We start from the raw sequence: 27,650 nt of genomic DNA, 5'->3' as shown, positions 1-27,650 counted from the left end.
ACTGACTAAGACCACAGATGTAAATTAACCAATGTACATCTCATGCTGCTATGATTACCCGAGGTCCATACACGGGGGTGGAATCCAAATCGCTTGATTTGGATTCTACTAGAGTTCTTCTACTAAAGATCCAAATCGCTTGATTTGGATTCCACCCCCGTGTATGGACCTCGGGTCCTGCTGGCAGCCCTAGACTACAAGCACCACCATGGCAGATTACCCAAGCAAAAGGCAAATGGATAATGTAAGTAATTCAACATGAAGCCATCTTATGCTTTGAACATATACTCAACATTTGTGTAATAATTTCGCAAGTCTGATCAAAAATCTTCCAAAAAGAATTATTTCTAGTAGTTTATCAAAGCTAGAATAATGTTTTTACAAAAGTACATATGCTTGACCTTAAATGTAACCACTCTCAAGCTGTACAGCAAAAGATCAAGGAGGTGGACTCTGCAGACAGTGAAGGAAATTAAGAACTGCAGCTACATTTCAACATTCCAGTGTGATAGATACGCACCAAGCAGCGGGCACAATAAACTTTGTTACTGGCTTGTGACTGATGCCAGACCAGGTATGTCCGCTACAGTACATTCATATACACTGCTCTGTTGTTGACTGGACACATAAGTCCACTCATATGGTTTTCAAGCACTGGAAGCTACTCCCTGATTAAAAATGTGAGCGTATGTAGTGGTTCATAAGAACTCTACTAAGGACAAGGCCATTTCACATAAGTAAAACTAAACAGCACTTGTGCTGATCTGACTTTTTAAAGTAATTTGTTGGCCATTTTGTCCCTTTACTCTCACAGGAGAGAGTGGGGAAAGAAAGCATTTGGGCCCATGTGGTATGTGCCCTAACCATCAGGTCGCCACGTGAGCCACAGAAATTTTAAACAAGATCTTCCTGTGCGGAGCATTATCACAAACATACAGTATTCTGTTACAGAAAGGAGGACATCACAGTGACTTACATAGCTACTGTCTGATTTCAGAATGTTTCTGCTTAACAATAACACTGGAGGCCGCAGTAAACTCTTAACTGCAATTGTTTCTAGAGACAAAAACATATTAGAAACCTCAGCCATCAGGATTTAGATCACGCCACAGCCAACAACTGCTGCATTACGTGCACAAAACAATATTGTGATGCCCTGGACAATTACTTTTTATAGTGATTACTGTAGCCTCTGCTGCATTACCTCACCAAATGGGTGTCAGAATCCAGATGAGAGAGATCACCTAAAAACAGGCAACAATGGCAGAGTATCAACACACTCATGTAGGAGTAGTTTCTTCCTGTTTTTTTTTCTCCCTTCAATTTTTGAACTACAGCACAGTACTCATCATCCCCCTGAAGCTTTATATAACGTGGCCATGGAATGAAAACTGCATATTATTATGCTCTGCACATTCATTATAGAGAGCTTAATCCTGATGGTAACATAATATATTATAGTGTCATATGGGATCTCATGAGATGAGCAGTAAGGGGGGTGCTTTTTAAGAACTCAGTAGGACTGTTGTATAATGTATTCATTATGAATCAAAGTACTTACTAAGAGAAGATTGTTTTTTCTACTGATCTTATGACAACTTAGTTGATATTGACACTGTGAAATCGAAATGGCCAAATCTCACAACAGTGCTATACAAATTTCATTTTCTACAGCAGTCCTGACCTGTGACTTTTGCATCACTAAGAGGGAGTGGATATGATTCAAAGGTAGTAGGGCTGGGTATTGCCACTGATTTCCTGAATCTATTTGATTCTGATTCACAAGGTTCCGATTCAATTCGATTCCCGATTCAATTCAATATCGATTCAGCCAGAGATATTTCAGTTACAATATCCGTTTTTGTCAGACATGAATGAGATTCTAAGAGAACTAATGTTGTAAATTGTTCCTCTAACCTGGTGCATTAACATTCATGCTTACATTATGAATGGACTAAAAGCAGTTACATTAATGCACTTTCTATTTAACATGACCAACAGTTTAGACACATGTAAAGAAATAATAGATGTAATGTGTGATGTTAACATCCCCAGTGCACCGGCTGCACTGTGTATGAACAGGTGCACACAGCTTCTCTTTCACATCTTGCACATAGCTTTGCTTTTGTCCTGCTCTTCACTGTCTTCAAAGTTTTTTAATCAGATATGCAGCCAAACATCTGCCTTTAGACTTGCAGTTGACTTCAATGGGATTTCATCTGTCATGCTTTTGTTTCTCACATGCAGAGGTGTAGTGTTGTTTGTTTACGTACCAGAATGCACCTATGGTGCACCTGCACAGTTGGGTGGGAAATTAATCAATACACCTTAAATGTCAGTATGAAAACTTTGACCATTTTATTTGTTTTCATCAGCTCTCTAATGACACATGATTAATTGGATCTTCAAGTATTAAAAAAAGGATAAACATCTCAACCGGATTCTGCAAATTGTGGATATTTTATTTCATCACTCTGAGAAAAAAAGTGGCGGAATGTCTACACCTACGCTCACCTGACCAGATCTTGTGACAGCTTCACCCATCCACAGGAGCGTGTAAAAGACGTATATTACAGATCGATCTCGGGTTTAATGAATCGATATTGCATTATTCAAATGAAAATCAGAGAATCGATTTTTTTAACCCAGCCCTAAAAGATAGGCAGACATCTAATGGTTCAGGTTTACAGGTTAGGCTGAAGTTAAACCTTATATAAAGTATGTTAATAATCATGTATTCCTCCAGGTCCATTCAACAGGGCAGTTTGTAATATTCTGCATTCGGAGTTGTGATATGTTATTTAATAAAAAATATGATGGTATCTCACACACATTTAAAATGGATGTTTTTCTTTTGATTTTGCAGGTAGATATGTTCAGCTTTTTTCTTAATCGTTGTGACTTCTGCTGCACTTTTGGTTCACACCTGCGGGCAATTTAGTCGGCAATAAATCCAACCTGAATGTCTCTGGACTGTGAGAGGAAACCAGAGCACTTAAAGAAACCCAAACAGAGAGACCTCAGCCATCTGACAGGTTCAAACCTAAAGAAAACCTTCTTCCTGTGAGGCAACAGTACTAACATCACTGCGCCACCCGTGTAGAAGAAATCAAGACCCCCATCAACAGGAGCAACCAATCAGTGTGAGGAACTCTAAGTGAAGGGCAGCACACAAGGGCTGACTTCATAATGACTTTCATGCAAAAGCTAGCGTGAATATTTCACCATGATTTACAGGGATTCAAAAGAGTAACTGATCATATGTGTGTTCTACAACATACTAGGAGAAGACAGTCGTATGTGTCCATCTTTAGCATTTCCAGCCTGGATGGAAGGCTGGCTGTCTGATTGGATGGAGACTATGCCTATACTTAGGCTGCAGGCCACTCAGTGGAGATTTTCCGCATAAATGACCAGGAGAGCTCTGTCAGTTTCACTTAGAACGCTCTGTGAAAACATCAGTGTGACCTTAGTATGATGTAATAGTAGGCGAGTTGCTTCTATACCTGTTTACTGTTGTTTTCACTGTTGCTACCTGCACGCTGACACCACTGTTAGGTTATATCATAAGTAAACTTCTTGATAAACTTCTAATTATGAGCATTGCTTCTATATTATTTTCTCACAGTTAGTAAACAAGACTGCAGATGTAACATTTACCATGTCCATAATTAGGGATGTCCCGATCCCAATCTCAAGTATCAGATCGGATCCAATATGGGCAATTTTGAACTGATCAGGGATTGGCAATCACCTTAATCAATTACGTCAGCTGTCGTAGACTGAGCACAATTTTTTGCAGAATGCAAATGCACAAGTGACTTCAACATTAGCAACCCCATAGCTAAAACGTCAGCAGTGTGGAAATATTTTAAACTAGTAAGCGAAAACAGTCCAACAGCCACTTGCAATACGATCATTTTGCGAGGCGGTAGCTATAGAGCTGCATTCAATACCATGAATTTGATATGACATCAAAAAAGTAAACATGCAACGGAATGGGGCGAGTTCACAAAAAGCAACACAGCAAAAGGCTGTTGCGCTGAAGCAACAAACTCTGGACAAAACTTTTAAAAGGAAGGATAAATATCTTCAAGAGAGCGAAAAGGCCAAAAAGATTACAGAGAAGGTGGTTGAATTAATGAAGGATGAAGAATGAAGGATGGCCGCCTGTGATGTATCAGAGGAGGCAGAGCCTGTGGAAAAGGTACCACGTCAAAACAAAGAAAGCAGCAGCCTGGGCAGTGTCTTTGATAAAATCTTACAAGAGAGTGAGCTGGCGATGGGATCTGCGACTGCCTCATCAGCAGTAGTTCAGGTGCAGACTTACCTCACAGAGCAAACCATTCCAAGGTCAGACAATCCACTACAGTACTGGAGGGCAAATGCTGCACCATTTTCCGTCACTGGCTGCTATTGCAATCAAGTTTCTCTGTGCCCCATGCACAAGTGTGGACAGTGAGAGACTCTTTAGTGCAGTCTCAAACATCATTGATGAGAAGAGGAACTGCCGGTCTGCTAACAGGGTGGAGATGCTGGTTTTCCTAAACAACAATCTTCACTTCATTTTGAAAAAATTTTAGTTACTTTGTTTACTTAGTTATATTTGTATCTATAAGCTCCACCCACTCATTCACATCTTCACCCAATCACAACCTTACACGGTGGCCTTCAGCCATCACCTGTAAGCTGTCAAACATTAAAATTGTCTCTCTCTCTCTGCTGTCATTCAGCTGTCATTTCAGCACCGCGATTAATCTTTGTATGGAGTTTGCTCACCTGATACTATTCAGCTGCATCCTTGCTCGCCAGATCATGTCAGATACCGAATCAGATCCCCTGGAGGATTTCAATCCCAGTGTCCAACTTCTGCTAGAAGTAGTGCAGTCTCAGCGAAAAAGCATCTGCATCGCATCCACCAAATCGGCTTTAGCCCTATAAGCCGAGCTACTTGAGTCCCATCTATGGGCCCAAGGTGTTTCTCCTGCCCCAGGGCTTGATCTAGCCTAACTGCGCCAGCTGGCAAGCCTATCACTGGCAGCGATTCAGCCAAAGCCTTGCCACTTCCTGCAGAAGCGCCTCCATTTCCTGCCAAAATCCAGCATGGGCGTATACGCACCAGGAAGTCAGCAACTTCCCAACAAAAGAGAAGTTTGACTCCTTCCTTTAACCTGGGCATCTCTGTCTCTACTGCTGCTCCTGCTGCTCCTGCTGCCCCTGCTGCTCCCGCTGCTTCTGCTGCCCCCGCTGCCCCTGCTGCTCCTCTGTCTTCTGATGCCCTACTGGTCACTATGCAACCCCTGGTGAGATCAGTTCAAGCCATCGATTCGCTTCTCCAGACACTCGAAAATGCATCAGCCTCAGCGGCCATTGCCCGTGCCTCCACTTCTCAGCCCAGCCTTCTCGCTGTCAGCAGCCTCGAGGCTTCTATCACTGTCTGGCCACCGCCATCCCTGCGCCTCTGCTAGGTAGGCCATACATTCCTCCAGCTGCAAGTATCTCACCCAGATTAAGGTAAAAAATTCTGCAAGGCAAAGACATCAATCTGGTCAGTCTCATTCTCCCCTCTCCAGAGTGCGATAGAAAAGTTTCCACCAGCAAAGATTTTACAGCCATCATTAAATCTGCTGGCCCTCGCCTAGCCAGGGACCTGTCAATAGGAGAGTTTGTAGTCGTCTTCGGGATATATAGAGACATAATCTGCTCTGTGTATCCTGATAGAAGGATCGAACTAGATGCCTATCTGGCTCTGATTGGTGATGCAAATCTCAGATACGGGAGAAACATTTACTACCAGTACCACAAAGCTTTTTCTAGCAAGGCAACTCAGTCCAACATCCGACTAAATTGCTCAATCCTGGACACAGAGATACTTCTGATTTTCTCAAGCCGTCTCCTGCTCAACCTGTGGCAATCTAGGCCACTCAGATTCCCTCTGCCCTCAGCCGCCTTTTTTGCCACCAGCTTCACAGCCAGTGACAGCTTCATCCCTGCCTTCACAAGCCCCTTCTTTTCATCCCATGACTGACAGCTGCGGCCGAAAGGTGGAATTGTTTAAAAACAGACCATTCTGCAATAACTTTAATGAAAATGTCTGTATTTACCCAAGCTGCATATTTCTCCACATTTGCAGCGTGTGCAAAGAAGCCCATTATCACTCGGTGTGCCCCCACTGGCTAATCGCCAGTTGCCTGGCTTGCCCTCATCATGTGAGACGGCGACGATCAAAAACATCCTAAATCATCAGCCTTCCACTCCGGTAAACATCCGGCTCTGGCTGCAGAACTGTCCACTCATCCTGACTCAGTATTCACAGAATACCTGCTCACTGGCCTCTCTCAGGGTTTCCGGGTAGAGGTCGTTTCATCCACGGACTCCAATCATGTGGCAAAAACCTCCAGTCTGATCCTGAGACCGTGTCCCAGCTACTGGGAGCTCAATAACGGTTACTTGATTGGCCCCTTTGATTCATCTCCTTTCCCAGTGTTTCGCACTAGTCCTGTAGGCATAGCTACTAGAAAATACTCAGGCAAGAAAAGACTAATCTTTGATTTATCGGCTCCTCGCTTCGGTCCCATCGTCAGCATTAACAGTCTCATCCCTCCCGTCCTCTTCTCCCTTCATTACATGACAGTGGATAATGCAATCAAACTATTCAAACTAGCAGGTCAGGGCACATGGCTATCCAAGGCAGACATCACAGATGCTTTCAAAATCATCCCCATACATCCATCACAGTGGCACCGCTTCAGCATAAAGTGGAACTCCAAAGTTTTATTTTGCCGTTAGACTAACTTTCGGTTGTAGAAGTAGTCCATACATTTTTAATTCTGTGTCAGAAGCGCTCTGTTGGATCCTGCTTAACAACATTAGACTGCCATCCGTGCTTCATCTCCTCGATTTTCTGCTAATTGACCCACCAAATGATAGCTACAGTTCCTCCTTGTCATAACTAAAACTCTTTTTTAGTCATCTCAGCGTTCCTCTGTCAAATCAGTCCAGCAACAAATCTTGAGTTTCTAGGCATCACGCTTTACACCATCGACATGAAAGCAGCTCTTCCCGATGAGAAACTGCAGAGAATCCAGCAAATCGCTCAGTCCTTCACAGCTGCTGATTCCATATCTAAACAACAGTTTCTCTCCTGGGCCACCTCAATTTCGCCATGCGCATAATCCCACAAGGCCACTCCTTCATTTCTAGACTCCTCGATCTGGCCTTTTCAGTCCCAAATTTGCACAACCAAATCTCACTGGATGAGGGATGCCTTTCCGATCTAAAATTCTGGTCACTGTTGCTAGATCAGTGGAATGGCATCTCCTTTTTCTATGACGAAGTAGTACACTGCTCCGATTCCATTAATTTTTTCACAGATGCGGCTCCATCTGTGGGTTTTGGGGGGTATTTTCAAGGCATGTGTTTTGCCAGTACCTGGCCTATTTCGTTTCTTTAGCCACAATATTCCTCAGCACTGTACGAGATCTTTCCCATTGCAGTCGCCTGCCACGTTTGGGGCCATCACTGACAATGCAAACCTCATCAAGACGTTCCCATTCCCGAGCTCCATTCCTCATCACCACCACCAGTGTCTAGACTCGGGGAAGATTCTTCTTATTAGAAGGACCTTAAACCTATGGATCTTGTTCATAGCGATCCACTTCCTGCCGGGGTCTAAGCGCCAAAATCTATTCCTTCTGTTCACAATAAATTTCATTTTACTTTAATTCTCATACTCTCTTGTTCTTCTTATTAGTCTCTCCTGATTGAAATGTAATGACCTGATGATGGCCCTGTGTGGAAAGCTATTGCCATTTATCCACTGAGCACCATGGATAGATTGAGATATTTAAGTCTGGGCCAAATAAGGGGACCATCTGAACTAACACCACCATCCCTAAAGCTTGCATCATCACTTGCATGGCTACAAATGTTGTCACAGCCAGTTGAAATGAAGAAATAGCACCAAAACCATAACTACTTTGGTAGACATGGCAATTTGATAATTCAGATCATGCCACACAATACATACATCATGTATGAACAGGCAACTAGAAAGATGACTAGAAAAATGCTCAAAATAAAGTTGAGGTACTACACAACAACACAAAGTCTAAAGCAGATATAGGAACCTACTTAACTACCATATATAAAATGCAAAAAAGTCAGTATTAACTGTAAATGAAAAGACCATAATTATATAAGACGACCTATTTAAACATCTTATTTTCATAAAGAGAAATTAAAGATATGGTGTCCTAGTACAAGAACAGACCTGCCTTGGGTAAAGCATTGCTGTGAGTAGAGGATTCCCCCTCTCCAATGATGAAATGTTCATTTACACTGTGAGGAGCGCACAGTATGAGAATCGAGTGATAAAAGTGCAAATCTTTCTTACATTTTCTCAAATAAAATACTTCAGTTCTGCAGCTTCCATATGATTTATAGATTATAAGAATGCAATAACATGTTGTCTCCGAGTGTGTGAACAGGGGGCTGCAGCAGAGAGCTGCAGCAGAGCCACAAGCCAGCAGACAGAAGTTCAATCCAACTTCTGCTGCTATATCTCAACAGACAAGCACCTGATCTCTCTCCAGTGTGGCTGACTGACACGCATACTGTAGTTAGAGGGGAAAAAGTGAACCATTCTGTCACACACATACACACACAAACTTGGACTTGGGATAATAACCCATAGTAAATAGATGCTGAAAGTATCTTATAACAACAGGGAAAAATTATTTACTCAACTCTTCACTTCAAAGCTCAAAGTGACGATTTGATGAAGAGAATCAGGATGATGACGGAAGATAAAAACATGAGTGAACATGCACACATTCAGAATTAAGCAACACACAGACAGAGCCTCATTCCTCCTGTTTCACTGCACACCTAATCCTCCAACAGTGTTCATTCTCTCTGTCTCATTTCAGGTCTCCCTCTCATCCCGTGTCTTGTCTAGTGAATCAATCATTCATTCTGTGGTTCTTACCTTTGTGGTGACAATGCAAAGACAATCCATGCTGGCCAAGCAAAAAAGCTCTCAACCAATGCTCAAATTCATTACCACTAATATCACCATTGCAGCGGAAAAAAAGCAAGAAGATGGAGAAAAAGATCCCAGTGTGAAGAAGCAAGGAGGTAACATAGAAAAAAGGTAGTAGGAGTTCCTGTAGAAGAAGACTAGGGGGAGGAGAAGAGCAAGAGAACACACGCACACACACGCTCACATCCACACACTCACACACGCTCTGGATGGAGAGAAGCCACGGCGGACAGACGTTAGAGCATGCGGCCCCCTTGTGAGGACTGGGATGCCTCCCCCACAGAGGTGAAGGCAATCAGGATTCATAATGCCATCTCAGGGCGAAGCGCACGTCATCAACCAACACGCACACACAAATACACGGACTAAAAATGCTTCACAGCTGGCCCAGCTTCCTCATCCCTTAGCTTCTCTCCCTCTCATTCATCCTGTGTCTCTTGTTTTCAGGTCTTCGTCTTCTCCTCTCCTCCTTTCTCTCTCTCCTGTCTTTGAGCGACTCAGCAGTGTTGTGGGATGAGAGAGCGAGCGAGGGAAGATAGTGAAGGACGAGAGCATCAGCTCAGTGGACTGAATTACATTCCCATGCTCTGTCTCACTGGCTATTAGTTGCTGTGGCAGACAGCTGGAATTTAATCATCACACACTGGCTTTAATTCCATCTGCAGAGCAGTGGCAACACTGCCTTCCTCTGACTCGATGACACACTTTTTACAGTGTGTATGTGTGTCTGTGTGTGTGTGTTCTTGTTCTTATCAGGGGTTAGGGTTAGAATTAGCCTTAACTCAAGCTCAGGTTGAGGTTAGGGTATTTATGTGTGATGGTTAAGGTTAGGGTAAAGGGCTAGTAAATGCATTATTATACTGGAGCAAGTCTGTGTGTGTGTTTTATGAGGCTGTAGGTTGGTGGGTTTGGGATGTAAGCCAACAATAGCCAGTGTTTTGTGCCAAAGAAAAACGATTACGGAAAACAATTCAGCTCAAGGTTTTCCAATACACAAGTACCAAACTAGTGACACTAATGAATTCAACCAAAAGTGATGATAAAACAAAAGATTTCCATCACATCTAAGCTGGACAACATTTGCTAGACATTCGATAATAACAGGCCAATACTAGGCAATTTCACTCTACTAGTGTCTCTTTTTAACACTGCTGCATCATCATACCTCTCTTATTGTTATGTTGATGCACCAAATATGACTCACAGGTACACAAAAACTGCAATGCACTGCTGATGATAGTAGTAATGATAGAATGAAATAGGTTCTTCTCTGTGTGTGTTTATGTTTGTGTGTGTATGTATCAATGAACTGACATCAAAGCTAAGATTTGATTCAGCGCTTCCAGAAGAATAAAGGTACATTATCTTTTGATGGTCTTTCAAGAATGTTACAATTTGAAAACTGATGAAAAACTTTTGCTCTGATAACAATGAATTTTTGGCCAGAAGTGCAACAAAGTGCAATTCAACTCAAAACTGCACTGAAACCCTGTTAGCAAACTCTGTCCACAGTTTCAGATACTTGTCTGCTACTGTCCTTGCAAAGTGACAGAACGGCTTCAGAGTCAACAAGACTTGCATACTTACATGCTGCATACGTTCCTCCAGAATTAGTTTATCAGACACTGGAACAAATCAGCAAAATACTACATGGGATTGATGACAGAAGTTTCCAAAAACAAATGCAGCTTAAAGTTACAGTAGTCCAGGGACGAGGACTTTCAGCATCATCATGAGTTTATTTATCAGAGCTCCAATTAAATCTAACCTTAGTCAAGGTCTAATCAGCAAGGGCAACCACAAACACCTGTGTGGGTGTGCAGGGCCTTTCATCTGCCAATTTGTATCAGTCTCAATAACCATTTTTACTTGATTCTGATGAGGTAAAAAAGCAAAACATATGTAAATAAGGAAGATAATACACCACTACATGTGTTTTGAAAAGCTCTAGTTCAGTCAGGTCAGCCAGACAAATCCTAAGTCCAGGTAACACTACCCACTCTAATGTCCAAACTTCCCCCTCAAGAGACTCTAAGCCTCTGAACAATAACACGTTCCCCATCTGAATGTGCTAGTACCTGTTTGCTGGAGCCTTCCCAGTGAAGAGGTATGTTGCAGAGTTTGACCTTGATTATCGCTTTCATTTATGGACAAAGCGGTGCCCTTAGACTCCAACTGTCCTGTCGTTCTTACTAAACACATTCACCAGTTCAGACTTCCTCTGCCAGAGCAACAGGGCTAATCTTTTCAGGTGATGCGGCTCAGGCAGCTTCGAGTGCATTAGAGAGAAGGAATGCTTTAACCTCATTTGTTAGGGCTGCCACTCATATATACAGACTAGGTGTGACAAACCTTGAGGCTGGCCAATACCTGACATTCTCTCAAGTGATTTTCTAACATGGTGAAAATCATCAGATCTGCTCTCAGATTTCACTCCAGTGAAAATAAATGAAATTAAGGGCTTCATGCATATAAGTCACTGATGACATTCATTTATTCATTTCAGGAAACATGCATGGGAGTTAAAATGTCTGCACTGGTCCCTTTAAATACTACTATGTTTTTTTATTTAGTTAGATAATTAAAAATCCAAGATTCGGTCATCTTTCCCAGCATGCCCCGGGCGTCAGTGTAATGTCAGGAACATGTTGGAAAAACTATATCTGGAAATGAAATTCAAGTTGATATCAAAACCCAATGCTGGCTAATTCTCATAGTGATGCTTAGCAGACATTTAGCAGACACTGGGTTTTGGTCACCAGACTTAACAACCCTTAAACAACCTAAAACCAACAAAATATCAGTTGTCGTCAGTATTCTACATCAAATTGAAGTTGGCATTAAACTGATAGATTTTCCTGGTCACCCAACGTCACAACCTACATTCAACCAAATATCAACGTGTAATGTCAGTGGCCTGCAGAGTTACTACAGATATATTACTCTCAGTGACAGGAAACATAAGAGAAACCAAAACATACAGCACCAAGAACTTGAACATATTGACCCAGAACTCAATACATGGTACATTTAGTATGAGTGGACCTCATATGCATTATATAATCAGCAACTCCAAGTTGTGCATGTTATGAAAAGAATACACAGATATTGAAATTAAATTCACTGAAACTCACTGCTATAGACACAAGGTGAATATTTTACATAATATAAATGATGTCTACAAGACATCACTGATATGACATAAGCTCAGGTCCAATGCCCTTGAAACACATCTCCCTTCCTGTTTTTAATTTCATTTACTTCAGTAAGCTCATTGTTGTTGGGATTATGGATCTGGAAACTGCTTTCTGAGGAACCATGTGTTATTTTGCTAGGAAAAGATATGTTTCTATATGGCTAAACTGCAACAGCAAATCCATTTTGTTGGAAACTTAATTGTGACGGGATTATGTTTTCTATAACTGTAACAACGATACATTGTGAATTTACATATTCGTAAAGTTGTGAATACGTTGATACTGAACAACATATTTATTTTCTGCCAAAATATCTGATCTTGAAGCACAATATCCACTTGTAATTACTCTAGCATTATCAACATGTTTTGGGGTTCTGTTCAGACTCTCACAGCACTTGGTTCAGGTTAGAGAAAGTTCCTTATCTGGTTCAATACAGAAAAAGCTCACAGTGACTTCAGACACAAGTGTTCTATCATTGATGTTACTAATGATGAGGTGAAATCAGAATATTAGATCACAGAGTGAAAGAGATGCTGGTAACAAAGATACAAAGGGTGACTTGGTGTGATGTAAAGTCGCAGTTTAAAAAATGATGCCTAATGCAAGACACACACACATACTGTATAACAGAAGACTCTATGGGTTCCAGAGGGAACTCACCTCAGACGTCTTGGCACTGCTCTCTCCCTGCTCTGTCCCGCTGGGATCTGAGCTGCTCTGCTCCCTCTGCTGGGAACAACAAACACGTCCGTAAGTAATAAGTAACAACCACACTCAAACTGTAACACACTGACCTGAAGGAACCTGGAGATACAACTAACAGATTTTTTCTTAAGGTAATGAGAATCTTGTAGCCTGAATACATTAGGGACAGGCCTCATGCATAACATTTTGTAAAGGTTGGTGCACTGTATGAGAGCTTTAACAATGAATTTTGAGTTGGGACAGTGAACATTAAAATTCTTCCCATATTTTACACTTTTCCTGTGTTTCATTTGAAGGGTTGATCCATAAGAAGATATATGTGGTTTTAAGAACCAAAAACCAACTCTGGAGCTCTCTTTTGATTGGCTGATCAAATAAAAATATAGCAGATCTCAGGTTAACACTCCTGCAAGGTTGGATGGAGGGTCCAGGTGGGCCGGGCTGGGGGCAAGGCTAAGAGCAGTGACTGCTTTGTTGTGACAGTCACAGTATTAAAGGTGTAATGTGTAAGATCTGGCCAGATCTTTAGTTTAAAATGTTCAAAAAATGAACTAACACTATCAATAGTATGTAAAGGAGCCACAGTGATGATGTCATGACCAAGACCTCCATCTATTGTATTTCAGAGATACTGTATCTACTGAAATGAGCATGACGCTAGATGTTGTATGTGTCAGTGTAGCATCTAGTCTGCCCTCAGTCCCATGGAGAACAACTTCCTTCAGAGCTTGAGGTTACGCTACAGTCCCGATAAAAAAAAAAAAAAGCCCCCGACTTGTATAACAGAAATGAAGATATGGCTGAAGCAGAAACTCCAGCACCTCCATCCCGAAGGAGCGCTCCAACAAGAAACCACTGACAACGGCAAAGAAAAGAAGAAGTTGAGAAGACGAGTAAAGCCTGGTGTGTTTCTCCACCGCTGGAGACAGCTCAGGGCGAGTAAAGAGATGCGGTTTGATGCTGAATTGCAACTTTTCTTTTAGACTGGTGAGTAACATCTAATGTTGGTCTGTAGTGAAAAGTATCATTAGTGCAAATGACAAATGTATGATTGATAGAATTTAGCCTGTTCCTACGGCTGTTGTCCAGCTAGAACTTTTCTTTTACAAGTAAGACAAAGAGACTATTTGATCCAGAACCAGCGGGTTCAGGATCCACTGCCTAAAACTGTATTTATCTTAGCATATTCATATCTATCTTTACTATCTATTATACACACGCAACTTGTGTGACCTATACAAATTGTCCTATCACATATTTGTCTTTATGTGTGCACCTGCCTTTTCTTCTGCGTCTGGCCTCATCAACCATCAACAACCACATTACAGTAACACCTTGGAGTATTAGTCCTGCACATAACAGATATTGTCTATACTGTGATCTTTTGCACATCCTGCTCAGCAGGAGTTTTGTCAACACTTTGTACATAGTTTTTTTCATAGTTATATTTTGTGTATCTATATATATCTTTTTGACTGTTGCCTACCTGGCAATAAAACTTATTTTCTGCTTGTGCCTTGCAGTATCCCATTGCCTTCATATTTTTATAGGTAAATAAAAACATACTGTTTGTATTACAAGTGCTCATAATTTGTTTCAGTGCTATCAGCAATTTTAACTATCAACAATAAATGCACATATAAACAATAAATTATAAGAAACATGGGGAAAACAACAATATCATTAACTGGACAGGGGCGAAGAGGTGAAATGCTGCCCCCTATGGAAGTGGAGCAAGTAGTACGATCTTACACATTACACCTTTAATATAGAGACTAGACCTGCTGTATAATCAAAAAATACATGGAAATCTACCTTTATACAAAATGGGACCTTTAAAAATGCCTACATTAAATACAAAATGCAAAAAATAATACAAGAATATTTTCTGACTGTGCATATATGAAATAAATCTAATGTCAGTTAACCAACCAATAAAAATGTATGGAAATGCAAAACTAAAAGGAATCAGTTGTAGAAGCTATGCAAGATTTGGCACTCACACTTGCCATGATAAGTCTTTAATTAGAAGCTTGGATGGCTTAAGCCTATATGTACTTGTGGCAACCAAGAATAAATCCCTGGCACTAAGACATACTACAAACCCTCTGTACATGCAGGCCTGCTTCACGCCTCCCTCTGTTCATAGCAGCAAGCCCCTCTTAAAATACAACCTCTCTGCTGATTTACTCAATTTAATAATAATTTAATATATCATTTTCTTTATTCATATAATAAACAATAAAAACTGAGCTGTACTGGAGACTGGGAGATGTACATTACTGTATAATACTGTAAAGTATATGTTGTAGCCATTCTATCATGGCTAATGCTGTTACATTACTGATAAATCTTTGAAACACTCACAAGATGGCTGCTGTTAAGATATATCAGCCAACCTTAACTGGTTGAATATCAAATATACAGCTTAACATATATATACACAATAACAACATTTTAGATACCTTATTAAAATTGATATTTTAAGTATTTTAAATTTAATGTGGTGCTAATACTTAGACTCAGCACCAGACATTACAGAATCAGAGTTAGTCAAGGTCTTATCAAAGTTATCAAGAATATTTTCTTTTTTCATAAAGCACCTAATTATACTGTTTAACACATGAATGAAGTAGCCGGCTCATTAATTATTTTGTTTTTGATCACCTATTGTTTTATACAACAGCTTGATATTCCTGTAAATTCACAAGAATATTCATTTAATTTTTCTTTACTGAAGCAAATTCGTGATTACTTCAGTGCTTAAAAATGTAACAAGTATCCTACAAACTGCAAACAAAACACATTTATTAATTGTATATACATTTGAATAAACCCTCTGGACTCTGTTAATTAATTTGGATGGTGGATCTTATTTGACAGGACATTTAGCCTAATCTTCAGAGGGCTGATTGTGGTAACAGAACATGGGATATAACAGCAGTGTCCTGATGAACTCACGGTGGGGTTATCAGTCTCTGAGGATTCCTCTAATCCCCTTCACTTATCCCTATCCTGGTACTACTGGATGACATCAGCAAAGTGGTTCAGCAGCTCCTGCTGTTACACTACACAGATATTTTGAAACTATAAAGACATTTTACACAGGATCTGTTTGGAAATGTATATTCATGTCCCTTTTAACCAACTCTTTACCATTACTGCAAAATAAAAGTCAGGTCTGACACAAGTTTTGACAAATAGGATTACCAGTGGATTACCAAACAGGTTGGTCCCATTCCAAGTCACACATGCTCTTTGTAACATGCCTGGTGTGAACAGAGCCACGAGTCTGTACTATCACACTGGCCCTTCAGTCAACAAGCAAAAACAAAAACTGCACCATAGCAGTAATTATAAGCCCTGACGGCTGTCATACACTTCCACTCTTTTTACTGATAGAGAGTTTAAAGAGGCCATCTGAAGAGGAGATCGCACAGACAGTAGACCAATCGTTCTACCACATCCACTTGGTCAACTTTATTTATAATATCTTCAGGTTGCTCGTCCCATTTTCGTGAATGTGAAAGCTGAAGAATGCCTTAAGGGAATTTCTTCAGATTTGGTGCAAACAGTCACTTGGACTTAAGGATGAACTGATTAGATTTTGGTGGTCAAAGCTCAAAAAAGGTCAAGCTCACTGTGACTGCATTACTGCATGAAACATGTTTTTGGTTATAACTGTCAAGCACACACTGGATGTGGACCCACAAAGCAGACTCGGACGAGGATCAGGTTCAAGGTTTAATCAATCCAAAAATCGGTACGCAGGTAATCAATATGGCAACGGTATCCAAATCGGCAGGCAAAACTCACTAGTCAAAAAACAGGCAAATCACACAAACAAGAGGGACTACATGAGAAAATGCTGGAACACTCACAAGGGGGTAAAGACGATCTAGCAACACATGAGGGGAAGACAGGGACCTAAATACTCTAAGGCAGGGGAGACAATGAGACACAGGTGAAACACATTAGGGCGGGGCAGGTAATCACACAGGAGGGAAACTTGACAGGATGTGGGACCTGAAATGAGACCAGATAATGGTTACCAAAATAAAACAGGAAACAAAAAATACAAAGAACCATGAACTCAAGTAACTTGATGGGTCATGACAATAACTCAAGAATTCATGCTCTAATTATGACACAACTCAATTCTAGTTGTTGGTAGTTTGATACTTATTATGAGGGACCAAAGCTTGGCCTGTCAATAATTCAATGATTATGAATGGTGTTACATTGTTGCAGTTTTTACTTTAAAACTATATACAACAGCTCTGTAATGGACTGTTACCCCCACTATCAGTAGCTCTTGCATCAGGTAGAACATGTGCTGTAATATCTTTTTTTAATTTTTTTATTTGAAGACAGAAACAAAGTCAATTGACGACTCCCTTTGCTTTCAACATATATTATACTGTATATAGCAACGTTTTTTTTAACTTAAGAGGCAATATAAGAGCCATAAAGAACCATATTATAAAGGGCATGAATTTCTTCTTCATAAGTTTTGGAGCCAAAGCTACATTTTGATTCAGCTTTCATGCTTTTTCAGTCTTCAACCAATCACCCCCCTCTATTAATTTCCCCTAATCAAAATGTCACAGTGTAAGTGTGTTCACATACATATACTTTTTCTCACATACTCATACACACACATACATACACAGACACACAGTCTCTCTTAATTTAGCCACTCCAACAAAGTGCAACACTGTTCTTTTAAACTGTAAATACATTGAAGTGATGTACATAACAGGATCTGTCCAGTTCTCCATTCTGGTCAATGAGTCTGTGCTGTGACTGCACAGTCATTTGCTCTAACCTGTGTCACGATGTCTAAGCCTTTACTACACCTGCAAAGAAAATAAAAGTTATGTGTTCTGTATTAAGGATCTCTGAGGGTTAAATGTAGTTGATGAAGGCTTGTGGGATTTAATGTTCAAACTAAATGAACTAAACAGCCAGATTGCACTTTTACTCATTTGCTTAAAGCAACATATCCTGAGATTTTCTTCTCCAATGATCCATGAGACAGGATTCATGCTGCTGCCAATCTGCCAAATTATTGTGAGCTAAAAATGACACTACCCTGTGATTGAGAGAGAAGAGGAGTGTCCAAAAAACGAGTGTGTCCCATTTTGCTCGCCTCTCTCTCTCTCTCTCATCGATAACCTGAATGATGACAGTAAGATGACAAACACATTTTATGCCGGTGCTGTCTGTCTATCAATCTCCTCTGTTCTTAAATCACAGCGCAGCACCTACACACATCAAGCAGCGCTTCATTACATTAATTATTATCAGCTGGTCAGTGTGTGTGTGTGTGTGTGTGTGTGTGTGTGTGTGTGTGTGTGTGTGTGTGTGTGTGTGTGTGTGTGTGTGCGTGCCTGGATGCAAGCATGGTTATATGCGGTTATATTCATGAACTATGGCAAGGCAAAATGAATTTAATATTAATGTAATACTGCAAATAATAATAAGTTACTAAATTAATGAGAAAAAAAGTCAAATATTGTCTGGCATTTTCAAAAAAGCGATCTTTCTGCTGATCATCAATCACCGATATCATTGTCCATCTGCACAAGCGTCGTTATGACACAGGATGATCTGACAATATGAACGGTCAATATCAAAGCATCAGAGGGCAAATTATCCTCTCTAGTATGGGTGGAATTCAATAATGTCTTTCATAAGACCCTCCTGCCCACACCTGTTTATAACTCAGTCTGTCAAAATTCTGTCAAATGTTTTCAAACTTTTGTAAAGCTTCCTCCAGTGCCACAAAAGACGGCTGACATCTGTGGTCACAGGTTGTAATTCAATGGAGGTTTCCTTTAAAATAATAAAGGGTTGAAGCAGTTTTACTTGTTAATATGCAAACAGGAATCTTCATGTATATCTTCATGGGTGATGAGCCTGTGAATTCAAATTATATATGTCATTAAACTCCTAAATAAAAGGCATTATGCTGTTCAGCTGACAGCTCACGAGCAAGAGCACATCTCCCTGCAGTGACTCAGAGTCTATTTCAAGGCTTTGACTCAACATTGAACAGTTTAAGCCTCTATAGACACATACAAAGAGCCAGTTCTCAAACAAATTATCATAGGCCAATGTCTTTAACTTGCAATGTACTAAAATCCTTAGATTCATGAAATCCTGACAGAGGAGCAACGTCAGGAGGTGGAGCCATCCCGAGATCAATTTGCTTACACAAGAAAACGAAGCAGAAATTATTCTACAACACTGCAACTGATGCATATGCCAGGCAGCTTTTTACTGATTTGACTTCTGCATTATTCATTCAACATCTTGCTAAATAAATTGGTTTAGTTGAAGGTGAATGTTTTTTTTTGATTAAGTGGTATTCTTTTCATCAAACAGGCCACAAGTGAAAATTAATTGAACACTCAGCAGGAAGCAACATGAGCTCCCTAAGGACACATCGGTTCAATGTTTTTGTTTGCTCTGTATACAAATGATTGTGTCACCCCACAAGCTCATCAATTTCTACTGAAATTCTTAAATGACACTGTTAGTATCAGTTAAGCAGTTCCAACATTAGCAGCTACAGAGATGAAGTGGAACAGGTCGTAGACAGAGTCATGGACAGGGTTATGGGCTGGGTTGTGGACAGTGTCGTAAACAGAGTCGTGAAAAGGATTGTGGACAGGTCGAAGACAGAGTCGTGGACAGAGTAGTGGACTGGGTCGTGGACCACATGTCACTTCATACAATCATCTAGTTGTCCAAATTGATATTGAACCTAGCTGGAACACTCATCATGTTGCAATTGTGTTTATGAGACTCTATCCGTGCTCCAATTTCCTTCAAGGCTCAAATCTTTGGTCTGATTAAAATTGAAAAAAACCGACAGCCTTCTATTCAGCAACAGGATCCTTGAACTCTGAGTAAGTGCTAATGAATTCTGGAAAAAGGTGCATGGTTGCAACAATCGTTCTAAACTTTTTTCTATCCCAATATCAGTTTGACATATAAATCATTTTTTCCCTGGAGAATAGACAGAATTGTAGGGAGGTTCTCAGATAAGAGCAGATTTTCATTAATCATGTGTTTGTCTTGTAATTTATTTTCTAAGTTGAATATGCTATGAGATGTATTCTCCCAGAGGAGAAAATAAAAGTAATGGTAATGTCTGCTGATTCATTATTTGTTGCTGTTACTGCTGCTGCTGTCCGCCTCCTTTCCTTCTGCCCTTTCTGAATGGCTCCAGCAGACAATCTAGTCATACAGTGGTACTTCTTCAGTTCCGGTATGTCTGAGGTATTGCTCAGCTGACACACAGTATCAGAGACTCACCTCTTCCACTAGACAGGCCACGTGTGTGAGCTCAGAGTTTTGTATAGAAACACTCTTCTCCCACTTGTCCGCCATGTGATTGACCTCCTCAAGCTTTTGCTCGCAGCTCTTCTGTGTGTTTAGCAGTGTCACTTCATAGAACTCCTGGATATCTGTGGGAAAATGGATATTACATTACAAACAACACAGTTAACTCTGTCTCCTCAATGAAAGGAATATCATTTGATATTAGATAAGTTTACATATATACAGTATAAGGAAATGACTTAATTCAGTCTTTGGATTCAACTTCAATCAAAGAAAAGCTCCTTTGTGTCCCATCAGCTAATGTTAATCTGAAACCCATCCTCCTCTCACATTGTTTGCATATTTTACAACTTGTTCCACATTGAAATCAGAAATAAGACAATGTTCAACATAAATGAACCTCCTACTAAATGAACACCATCATCATCAGCCATTTGAAAAGGAGACATGCAGAAGTGTACAAGGTTTACTTGGAAATGATAAAAAACGGCGTAATGAACTGCAAACCAAGAAGGCACAAACCACCACCAGCAAGACTCAGTCCATAACCACAGGTTATAACACAGTGTTAAAGCTAAAAGGATCACTAACAAGGTGATGGAGTTCATTGCATTAGATGACCAACCCCCTTCCGTTGTGGCGAACGTAGGGTTTCGAAGCCTGATGCAGTTCAGATGCTAGGCCGGTGAACATGCTTAGCCTCACGGCACAGTAGACTGACAAAGATTTTTACTTGATAAATGCAGTGTTACACTCCCAGGAGTTCACAGGCTCCCACTCCAAATCTGCTATCTCAGAGGTATTTGACAAAATGTTTGAAACATGCAAAATAGAGAAATCCAAAGTACATGCAGTGGTGAGAGATAATGCCAGAAATATGGCAAAAGCTACGGATAGTAGTTTGGCTAGTTTTGGCACACACTCTGCAGCTGCCTGTCCACGATGGCGTTCTGAGCCAGCGCAGCATCTCGGATGTTGTGTCAACAGGCCGAAAGATAGGCGGACACTTTAAGCACTCACCCCTTGCCTACTCGCGCCTGCAGGCTCAGCAGATTGAGTTGGGGGATGGAACCAGAAAGGCTACAGCAAGATGTTGCCACTCATTCTACGTGCTGGAAAGCCTTCTGGAACAATAGCAAGCACTTGCTACATATATCGCAGACTACAACCTCCCCAAAACTCTAGCTGTGCAGTGGGGAATAGTTGAAAAAGTTGTCACACTCATATCCCCGTTTGAACAACTGACAAGAAAAATCAGCTCAACAGAGGCATTGGCTGCAGATGTCATCCCTTTGGTGAGAGCCCTGAAACACAGACCACGGTATCAAAACAATAAAGGCCGCATTATTAGAGGATGTAAACCAATGCTTTGATCAAATTGAGTCAGATCCCATTTTCTAAATTGCTACCTCACTGGGCTACTTTGATGAGGAAGTTAAATGTGCACAAACAATAACTGACATAAGCTCATGGATAGGCCTGCTGCTAGTGCTGGACATAAGATGCATGGTAGAGAGAGTGCTGGTCACACACAGAGCAAGACAGCTTGAACAGACAAGGTACAGCCTACTCTGCATGACATGTTTGAGGAGATTCCGGAGGAAAAGGGACCAGAAAGGCCAAGGATGAGGGCATCACATCAACTGGATGGTTTGCTCGCTGAGGCCACCATTCCCAGGAATTAAACCACACTTGTTCCAGCACTGGCACAAATGGCACACAGATACCTGTGTGCCCCAAGCACCAGCACCAGCTGTTCAGCTCTGCCTCTCAAATCTTGAATAAAAAGAGAAATACACTGAGCTGCAACAAGGTACAGATGCTTATCTTAGTAAGATGTATGTTTTTCTTTACAAAGAAGTAGGCTGTGAGGTACCGGCAATTTTATTCTATCAGTAATATTTGGAGGAAGAGGCCAACTGTATGGGAGGGCTTCTCCTAAGAGGCCAATTTTGTTTTCTAAAGAGGCCAATTTTCAGGCTCATGTTTCAGCTGACTGTTAGTTTGTGCTTAATGGTAACATTTTATTCTGTATGAAAAACATGTGAAAGATGGCCCTATGTATGTTTGTCCTTATTAATAATTTATATGTTATGATTAATTGCATTTCTGATCACATTTACATTTAAATTTAATTGCATTAATTAATTTTTCACAAATTTGTTTTCTGGGATATGTATACTGAAAGAATTCTTCTCATTGAATAGGTAGTTGTATAAGAGGCTAAAAGGGCTTATAAAACTGTTATTTTTGTGAACTAAGGTTGTATTAAAGGTTATTTCATAAATTTGTATGATTGAATTTGTGATTATTCAAAGATACCTTGAAGAGCTGAAAGACGTTAGAACAGTTCAGTTATTTTTCATAATGAAGATTTCTTCGTTTCCCTGGCACAAAACAATAACAAAAACAAAACAAACAAGAAAAAAATTGGTATTGGCATCGGCTATCGGCCAAATTGTTATTTTAAACATCCAGTTGCTCTAGGATTTTGTGTGTTTTTTTTGGGATTCACCTGCATATCACTCAAAGCGGCATGTCCTCAGTTCTCCCTCACTTTAAGCCTTAATAAAATGTAAACAGGTGATAATATAGAAATTCACCCCCATACAGTTGTCATGAAGGAGGAAATTAGCCATAAAGACCAAAACCATTTTTTGTATTAGACTGCAAAAATGTTTATTTCTGCTATAAAGTTGGGCATTTTAACATCAGAGTCTATGGGGATTGACTCCCTTTTGGAGTCAGCCTAAAGCAACCATCTGAAGAAGTTGGTACTTCAGTGTTGGCCTAATTTTTAGCCTCGGAGGTTGCCGCTTGGTCACAGCTCACTGGCAGGACCTTGCAAATGTGCCACGCTGATTAAACAAAACACAGCGTGACCACAGCCCTACAAACCCCGAGTCTAAGGTAACTGAACGACAAATTTGGTGGTTTGCTGATGCTCTGCAGCCATCAGGCAAATTAAACCAGTGTAACAACAGGCAATACTGGGCACAGAGTGGCTAATCGGGAGACATGGGAAGATTCAGTGTGGGCTACGATGATTGTTTGGTTGAGAGAGGGAGAGAGCAAGAGGGAGAGAGGAGGATAGTGTTGTGTTGTAATCAGCCCAGTGCAGCAGACGGCGAGACCCACTGTGGTTCTGTGTCTGTCATCTCTCTCACATCTCTCCCCAGAAAAGTGAGTTCAGTTTGGCTCCATCCATTCACTTAACGTTTATATGTCTGAATCATTATCATGGTTTAAACACTGAGACAGCAGTGGACTGTTGCTGACTTGTGTTAGATGAATAACAAAGTTAAATAAACAAAAAAAACTGTGAATTATTTTCTGTGAGGCTCACAGAAAATAAGTTAAAATCCGGGAAAAATAGTTGTTGTCTGCAGTGTTACTGCTGCTAGATAAACAGACAGGAGGAGCAGATCAGCAGAGTGAGTTCAGGACTATATTACACTACAGCTCCCAGTGAGTCCGGTTTTACACAATAAGCAGTAGGCAGAAAAAAGGAATATAGCCTGAGTCTATTCAGCATGAAAATGTATAGATTTGTTTTCTGCTCTTGTTTCATCATATTCATTCATATTCTGTATGTGATAGTGTCTACAGATGGGTTCTGGTAGGCCAGTCCAAGTCCAGTCCAAATCAAAAAGTCCGGGGCTGGATATTTTATTCCCACTCCGTCCCAGAATATTAAGAAATACTAAGAAATACAGACATTAATATGGGTTATCAAGAGCGGAAACAATGCTACAGCAGGCAGCATATCTAATTATCTAATCCATAAAAATACAGAGACTAAAGTGCATCAAACCAAAAAAATCTGTATTATATCAGAATGCTGCCATCCACGTGAAACATCCACATCAACATTTTAAAGACATGGGCAAAAAGCTACATGTCCAGACTAAAACCATGTGTAGCCCTAGGCTATTACAAATAAATAGATGCCTACCAGTCAGTGTGATCCCTGGCTCTGCTTTAGTCGGCTGAGCTCCATTATCTGGGGGTTATACGCAGTCACTTTAAGTTGCAAACATGCCTCAGAGTGGTCTGTCGTTAAACAACTGCAGAAGGGGCTGATTCAAATTCAAGTTCAGGAGCAGGTGTTACTGGGCATAATTGGGCATAGCTGAGTTAAAAGGCTAAGATTTAATGAGTTTAATTAGGCAATCAGAATCAGCTTTGTCCAATTATGCCCAGTCACACCTGCACCTGAATTTGTATTGCAGTCAATGGGAGAGGTGGATGCTACTCCCATCACTTCCTCAAAAACTGTAAAAGATGTCAGAATGAGACCAAAACTGGGTGATGCAGGACAGAGTTCGCAGTTATCTCCGGTTAGTCAAGTCAAGTCAAGTCAATTTTATTTGTATTGTGCCAATTTATAACAAAAGTTATCTGAAGGCTCTTTCCAAATAGGGCAGGTCTAGACTTTCTCTTTATAATATTATTTACAAAGACCCAAAAATGCCCACCAAGAGCAAGGACTAGGCGACAGTGGCAAGGAAAGATTTCCTTTTAAGAGGCAGAAACTTCGAGCAGAACCGGACTCAGGGTAAAAGGCCAACTGCCTCGACCGGTTGGGTTGGAGAGAGAGATAGAGAGATAGAGAGCAAAAGGAGAGCAAGAGAGAGCACAGAGGAAAAGAACAAGAACGTGCAATGATAACAATATTAATAAAAGTGATAGTAATGGCAGTAACAGCAATAGTAATGTAATGGCAACTGTAGTGCTCCAACTGATAAAAATAGTAATGACAGCTAATAACACTAATAACTCTCATTATTAATTATAGTAAATTTTATTCCGGTTAGCAAGTGGAGCTGTGCCTAATGACAGCAGACATCGCTAAAGATGTAGTAAATATCACAATCCTCTACAGTGAAGTAACAAGAACACCACACCGAGCGAACAAGAGAGGGGGAGAGAGAGAGAGAGAAGCTAACACTGCAAAGCTAAAGTAACTAGCAGATCTGAACAGCGTGTAAATAACTACTGAGTTAGAGAAAGTCACTAAAAGGAGCAGAGAGCTCTGAGTGCTGAAGCAGAACTAGTATAAGTTTAAATGTACAGCAGGTAGTTAGACTCTGTGATAACAGAAAAAAGGAAAACAGCAACAGTTACTTTGATAGATGCCACAGTGGATGAACAGAAGAGGTGTCTCGTGTTAATTTATCAACATCACTCCATAAAAAGAAAAAATTTAAAAATGTAATATAAAATTTAAAAAAAATCTATGTCATGTAAAACTTGTATCTTGTATTTTATATGTCGGTCTTTCCAAAGTACATTAAAAAAAGTTTTAACATGCATTTTTTATGAAAAAACGAGTGAATTATCCTCATTGAACCATGATCTGTGAGAGGCAAAGAACATCATTACGCTAAATATTGATTGAAATGGTTAGTAATGGAGTTAATAATGAGATATAAATAATGTTTATTGGGATTTTTTGGTTTCTAACACTTTTGGATAATTAAACATGCCCCGGGTCAAATGGACCAAAGAACATCATTGCTGTTCCTGAGAAACGAACATAACAGGAGGGTTAAATAGTCACCTATGCAATATAAGATTTGGGCCGTTCATTTTGAGCAAAAAGGTAAACTGCTATACCAAATTATAAAACCCTAAGGACAAGATAACTTAAGACAGTATTCTTTTTTAACCAGGTGTTGCTTGGTGAGGATAATGACCTGTTCAGTAGCCAACCATAATCCACAAACACTGATACACGTTGAAGAAATATATTCAGTATATTATGTTAACTCTCAGGTGGGACTTGTTCAGCAGATTGTTAAACCCTGAAAATCTCTATTCATCAAAGCCCACAAGAATTAGTTCATGCCCATGTGATCGATCTTCTTTCCATCTATCAGAGCAAAGGGACCACGAAATTAAGCCTTTTTCCCTTCCTTTCGTGCTTTGTCCACAAGGGGCCAGAGTCTCTCTCTTGCAACCCTGTCCTCTGGAGACAAAGCCTCGGCAAGCCTCAGATTATTATCCCACAGAAACTTGCATCATTTGGCACACTTCCAAACACTGTCACATATATGGCGAAGTCCAAACAAGATGATAATAGATGGTGGATCCATCCTTTCTTCTTTGGCCAAGAGGATGGGCTATGTCAACATCCTCCTCCAGATATTCATGCAGGCCGGGGAAAACTTTTCCAATAACATTAATCACTTCTTTTATCACATGTTCGTTGGTCTCCTCCTTCATACCATGTAGTTTCAACGCCAATCTCCAACTGTAGCGCTTACATTCGCTTACATTCTATCACTGTTCTCAGGAGCCGATTCTCTTTTTTCAACTCTTCCATCTCTGACTGTGTGTGTTTCAGCATGTCATGATGTCGACTAACACCCACAACAAGACGTTCCACAATAGATGACAGTTTCTCAATTTATTTGGAAGTTGACTCTGTTGTCATTTCAATGGCAGAAATTTTGCGGAATGTCTTGTCATGTTTGCTGGAAAGTTCCTGAATTGCTGCCAGGATGTCTGAGTTGCCACTGCCGCTAATACTGTCACCGTCACCGTTACATTCAACTTTTTTCCACTTAATGACAGGTTTAACAGGCGGATTAACTGGTAGTGGGGCATTTTCTTTTATCTCCATTTGTTCCATAGCTGGTACATTCAGGGGTTCCTTGGGAGTTTCAGTGTTACTCACGTTGTTGTCCATTTCTTGTTTTCCCTTTCCTCTGTTGGTGTCTCTGGGCATGTAAGCTAGCTTGTTCGAGTCAGTTCCAACTTTTCACCGCCTTGTTAGCCACCTCGAAATATCCTCACTTTAAGTGTGTTAACTGTGCCTGGTACCAATTACAAATAAACTTTTGTCACTTATATGTTCATTAATATCAGTTATTAATTCAAATATTCAGGTCGTTATATCACAAAACCACAAATTTAATGACGGAGAAGTTTGCGCATTTCTCCCTAAGAGCACCGCCATTTTTTTCAGCTGTTTGCTATGAGCTTCTGAATTTTTATTGCAGTGTATGGGAGAGCTACTATGATGGTTGAACAGGTCCTGTAGCTCAAAGCTCAGATTAAATTTAACATGTCTGTTGCTGTATTTATTGTTGTACTGTCCAGTCTGAACTGTAATCTCTCTCTATGAGCACTAACTTGTTAACAGCTTTCAGTCAGTGTGTATCGGTGTGTGTGTGTGTGTGTGTGTGTGTGTGTGTTTGTGTGTGTGGGTGGCTGTGTGTGTGTGAGGGCTGTGTTTGGAAACATCACAGGGATCATAGAGTCTCTTAACGAGCTGGTTCCAACAGCTGTGTCTAGCTGGAAGACACAGCTGACTCAGATCTGGGTGTGATTTTTGCTCGGCG

At 40.5% G+C, this 27,650-nt stretch overlaps 1 protein-coding gene across 20 annotated transcripts in view; it reads right to left on the bottom strand.

Moving 5' to 3' along the window:
- dlg2 (discs, large homolog 2 (Drosophila)) overlaps window positions 1-27,650 on the bottom strand; it is a 213,284-nt gene that overhangs the window by 145,477 nt on the left and 40,157 nt on the right. For 18 of the 20 annotated variants that reach the window (XM_056398380.1, XM_056398385.1, XM_056398384.1 and 15 more), the window contains 2 exons: window positions 20,275-20,426; window positions 12,904-12,972 (listed from right to left, as the gene is read on the bottom strand). In XM_056398380.1, the coding sequence (XP_056254355.1) occupies window positions 12,904-12,972; window positions 20,275-20,426 (221 nt within the window). Of the gene's footprint in view, window positions 1-8,989; window positions 9,588-12,903; window positions 12,973-20,274; window positions 20,427-27,650 lie in introns of those variants that run through there. The other 2 variants (XM_056398402.1, XM_056398399.1) reach the window with 2 other exon arrangements.

The sequence above is a fragment of the Seriola aureovittata genome, chromosome 15 (assembly GCF_021018895.1).
Source record: "Seriola aureovittata isolate HTS-2021-v1 ecotype China chromosome 15, ASM2101889v1, whole genome shotgun sequence".
Classification (NCBI taxonomy): domain Eukaryota; kingdom Metazoa; phylum Chordata; class Actinopteri; order Carangiformes; family Carangidae; genus Seriola; species Seriola aureovittata.
The sequence above is the reverse complement of the archived record's forward strand: the minus strand, read 5'-3'. Positions and strand labels throughout refer to the sequence as shown.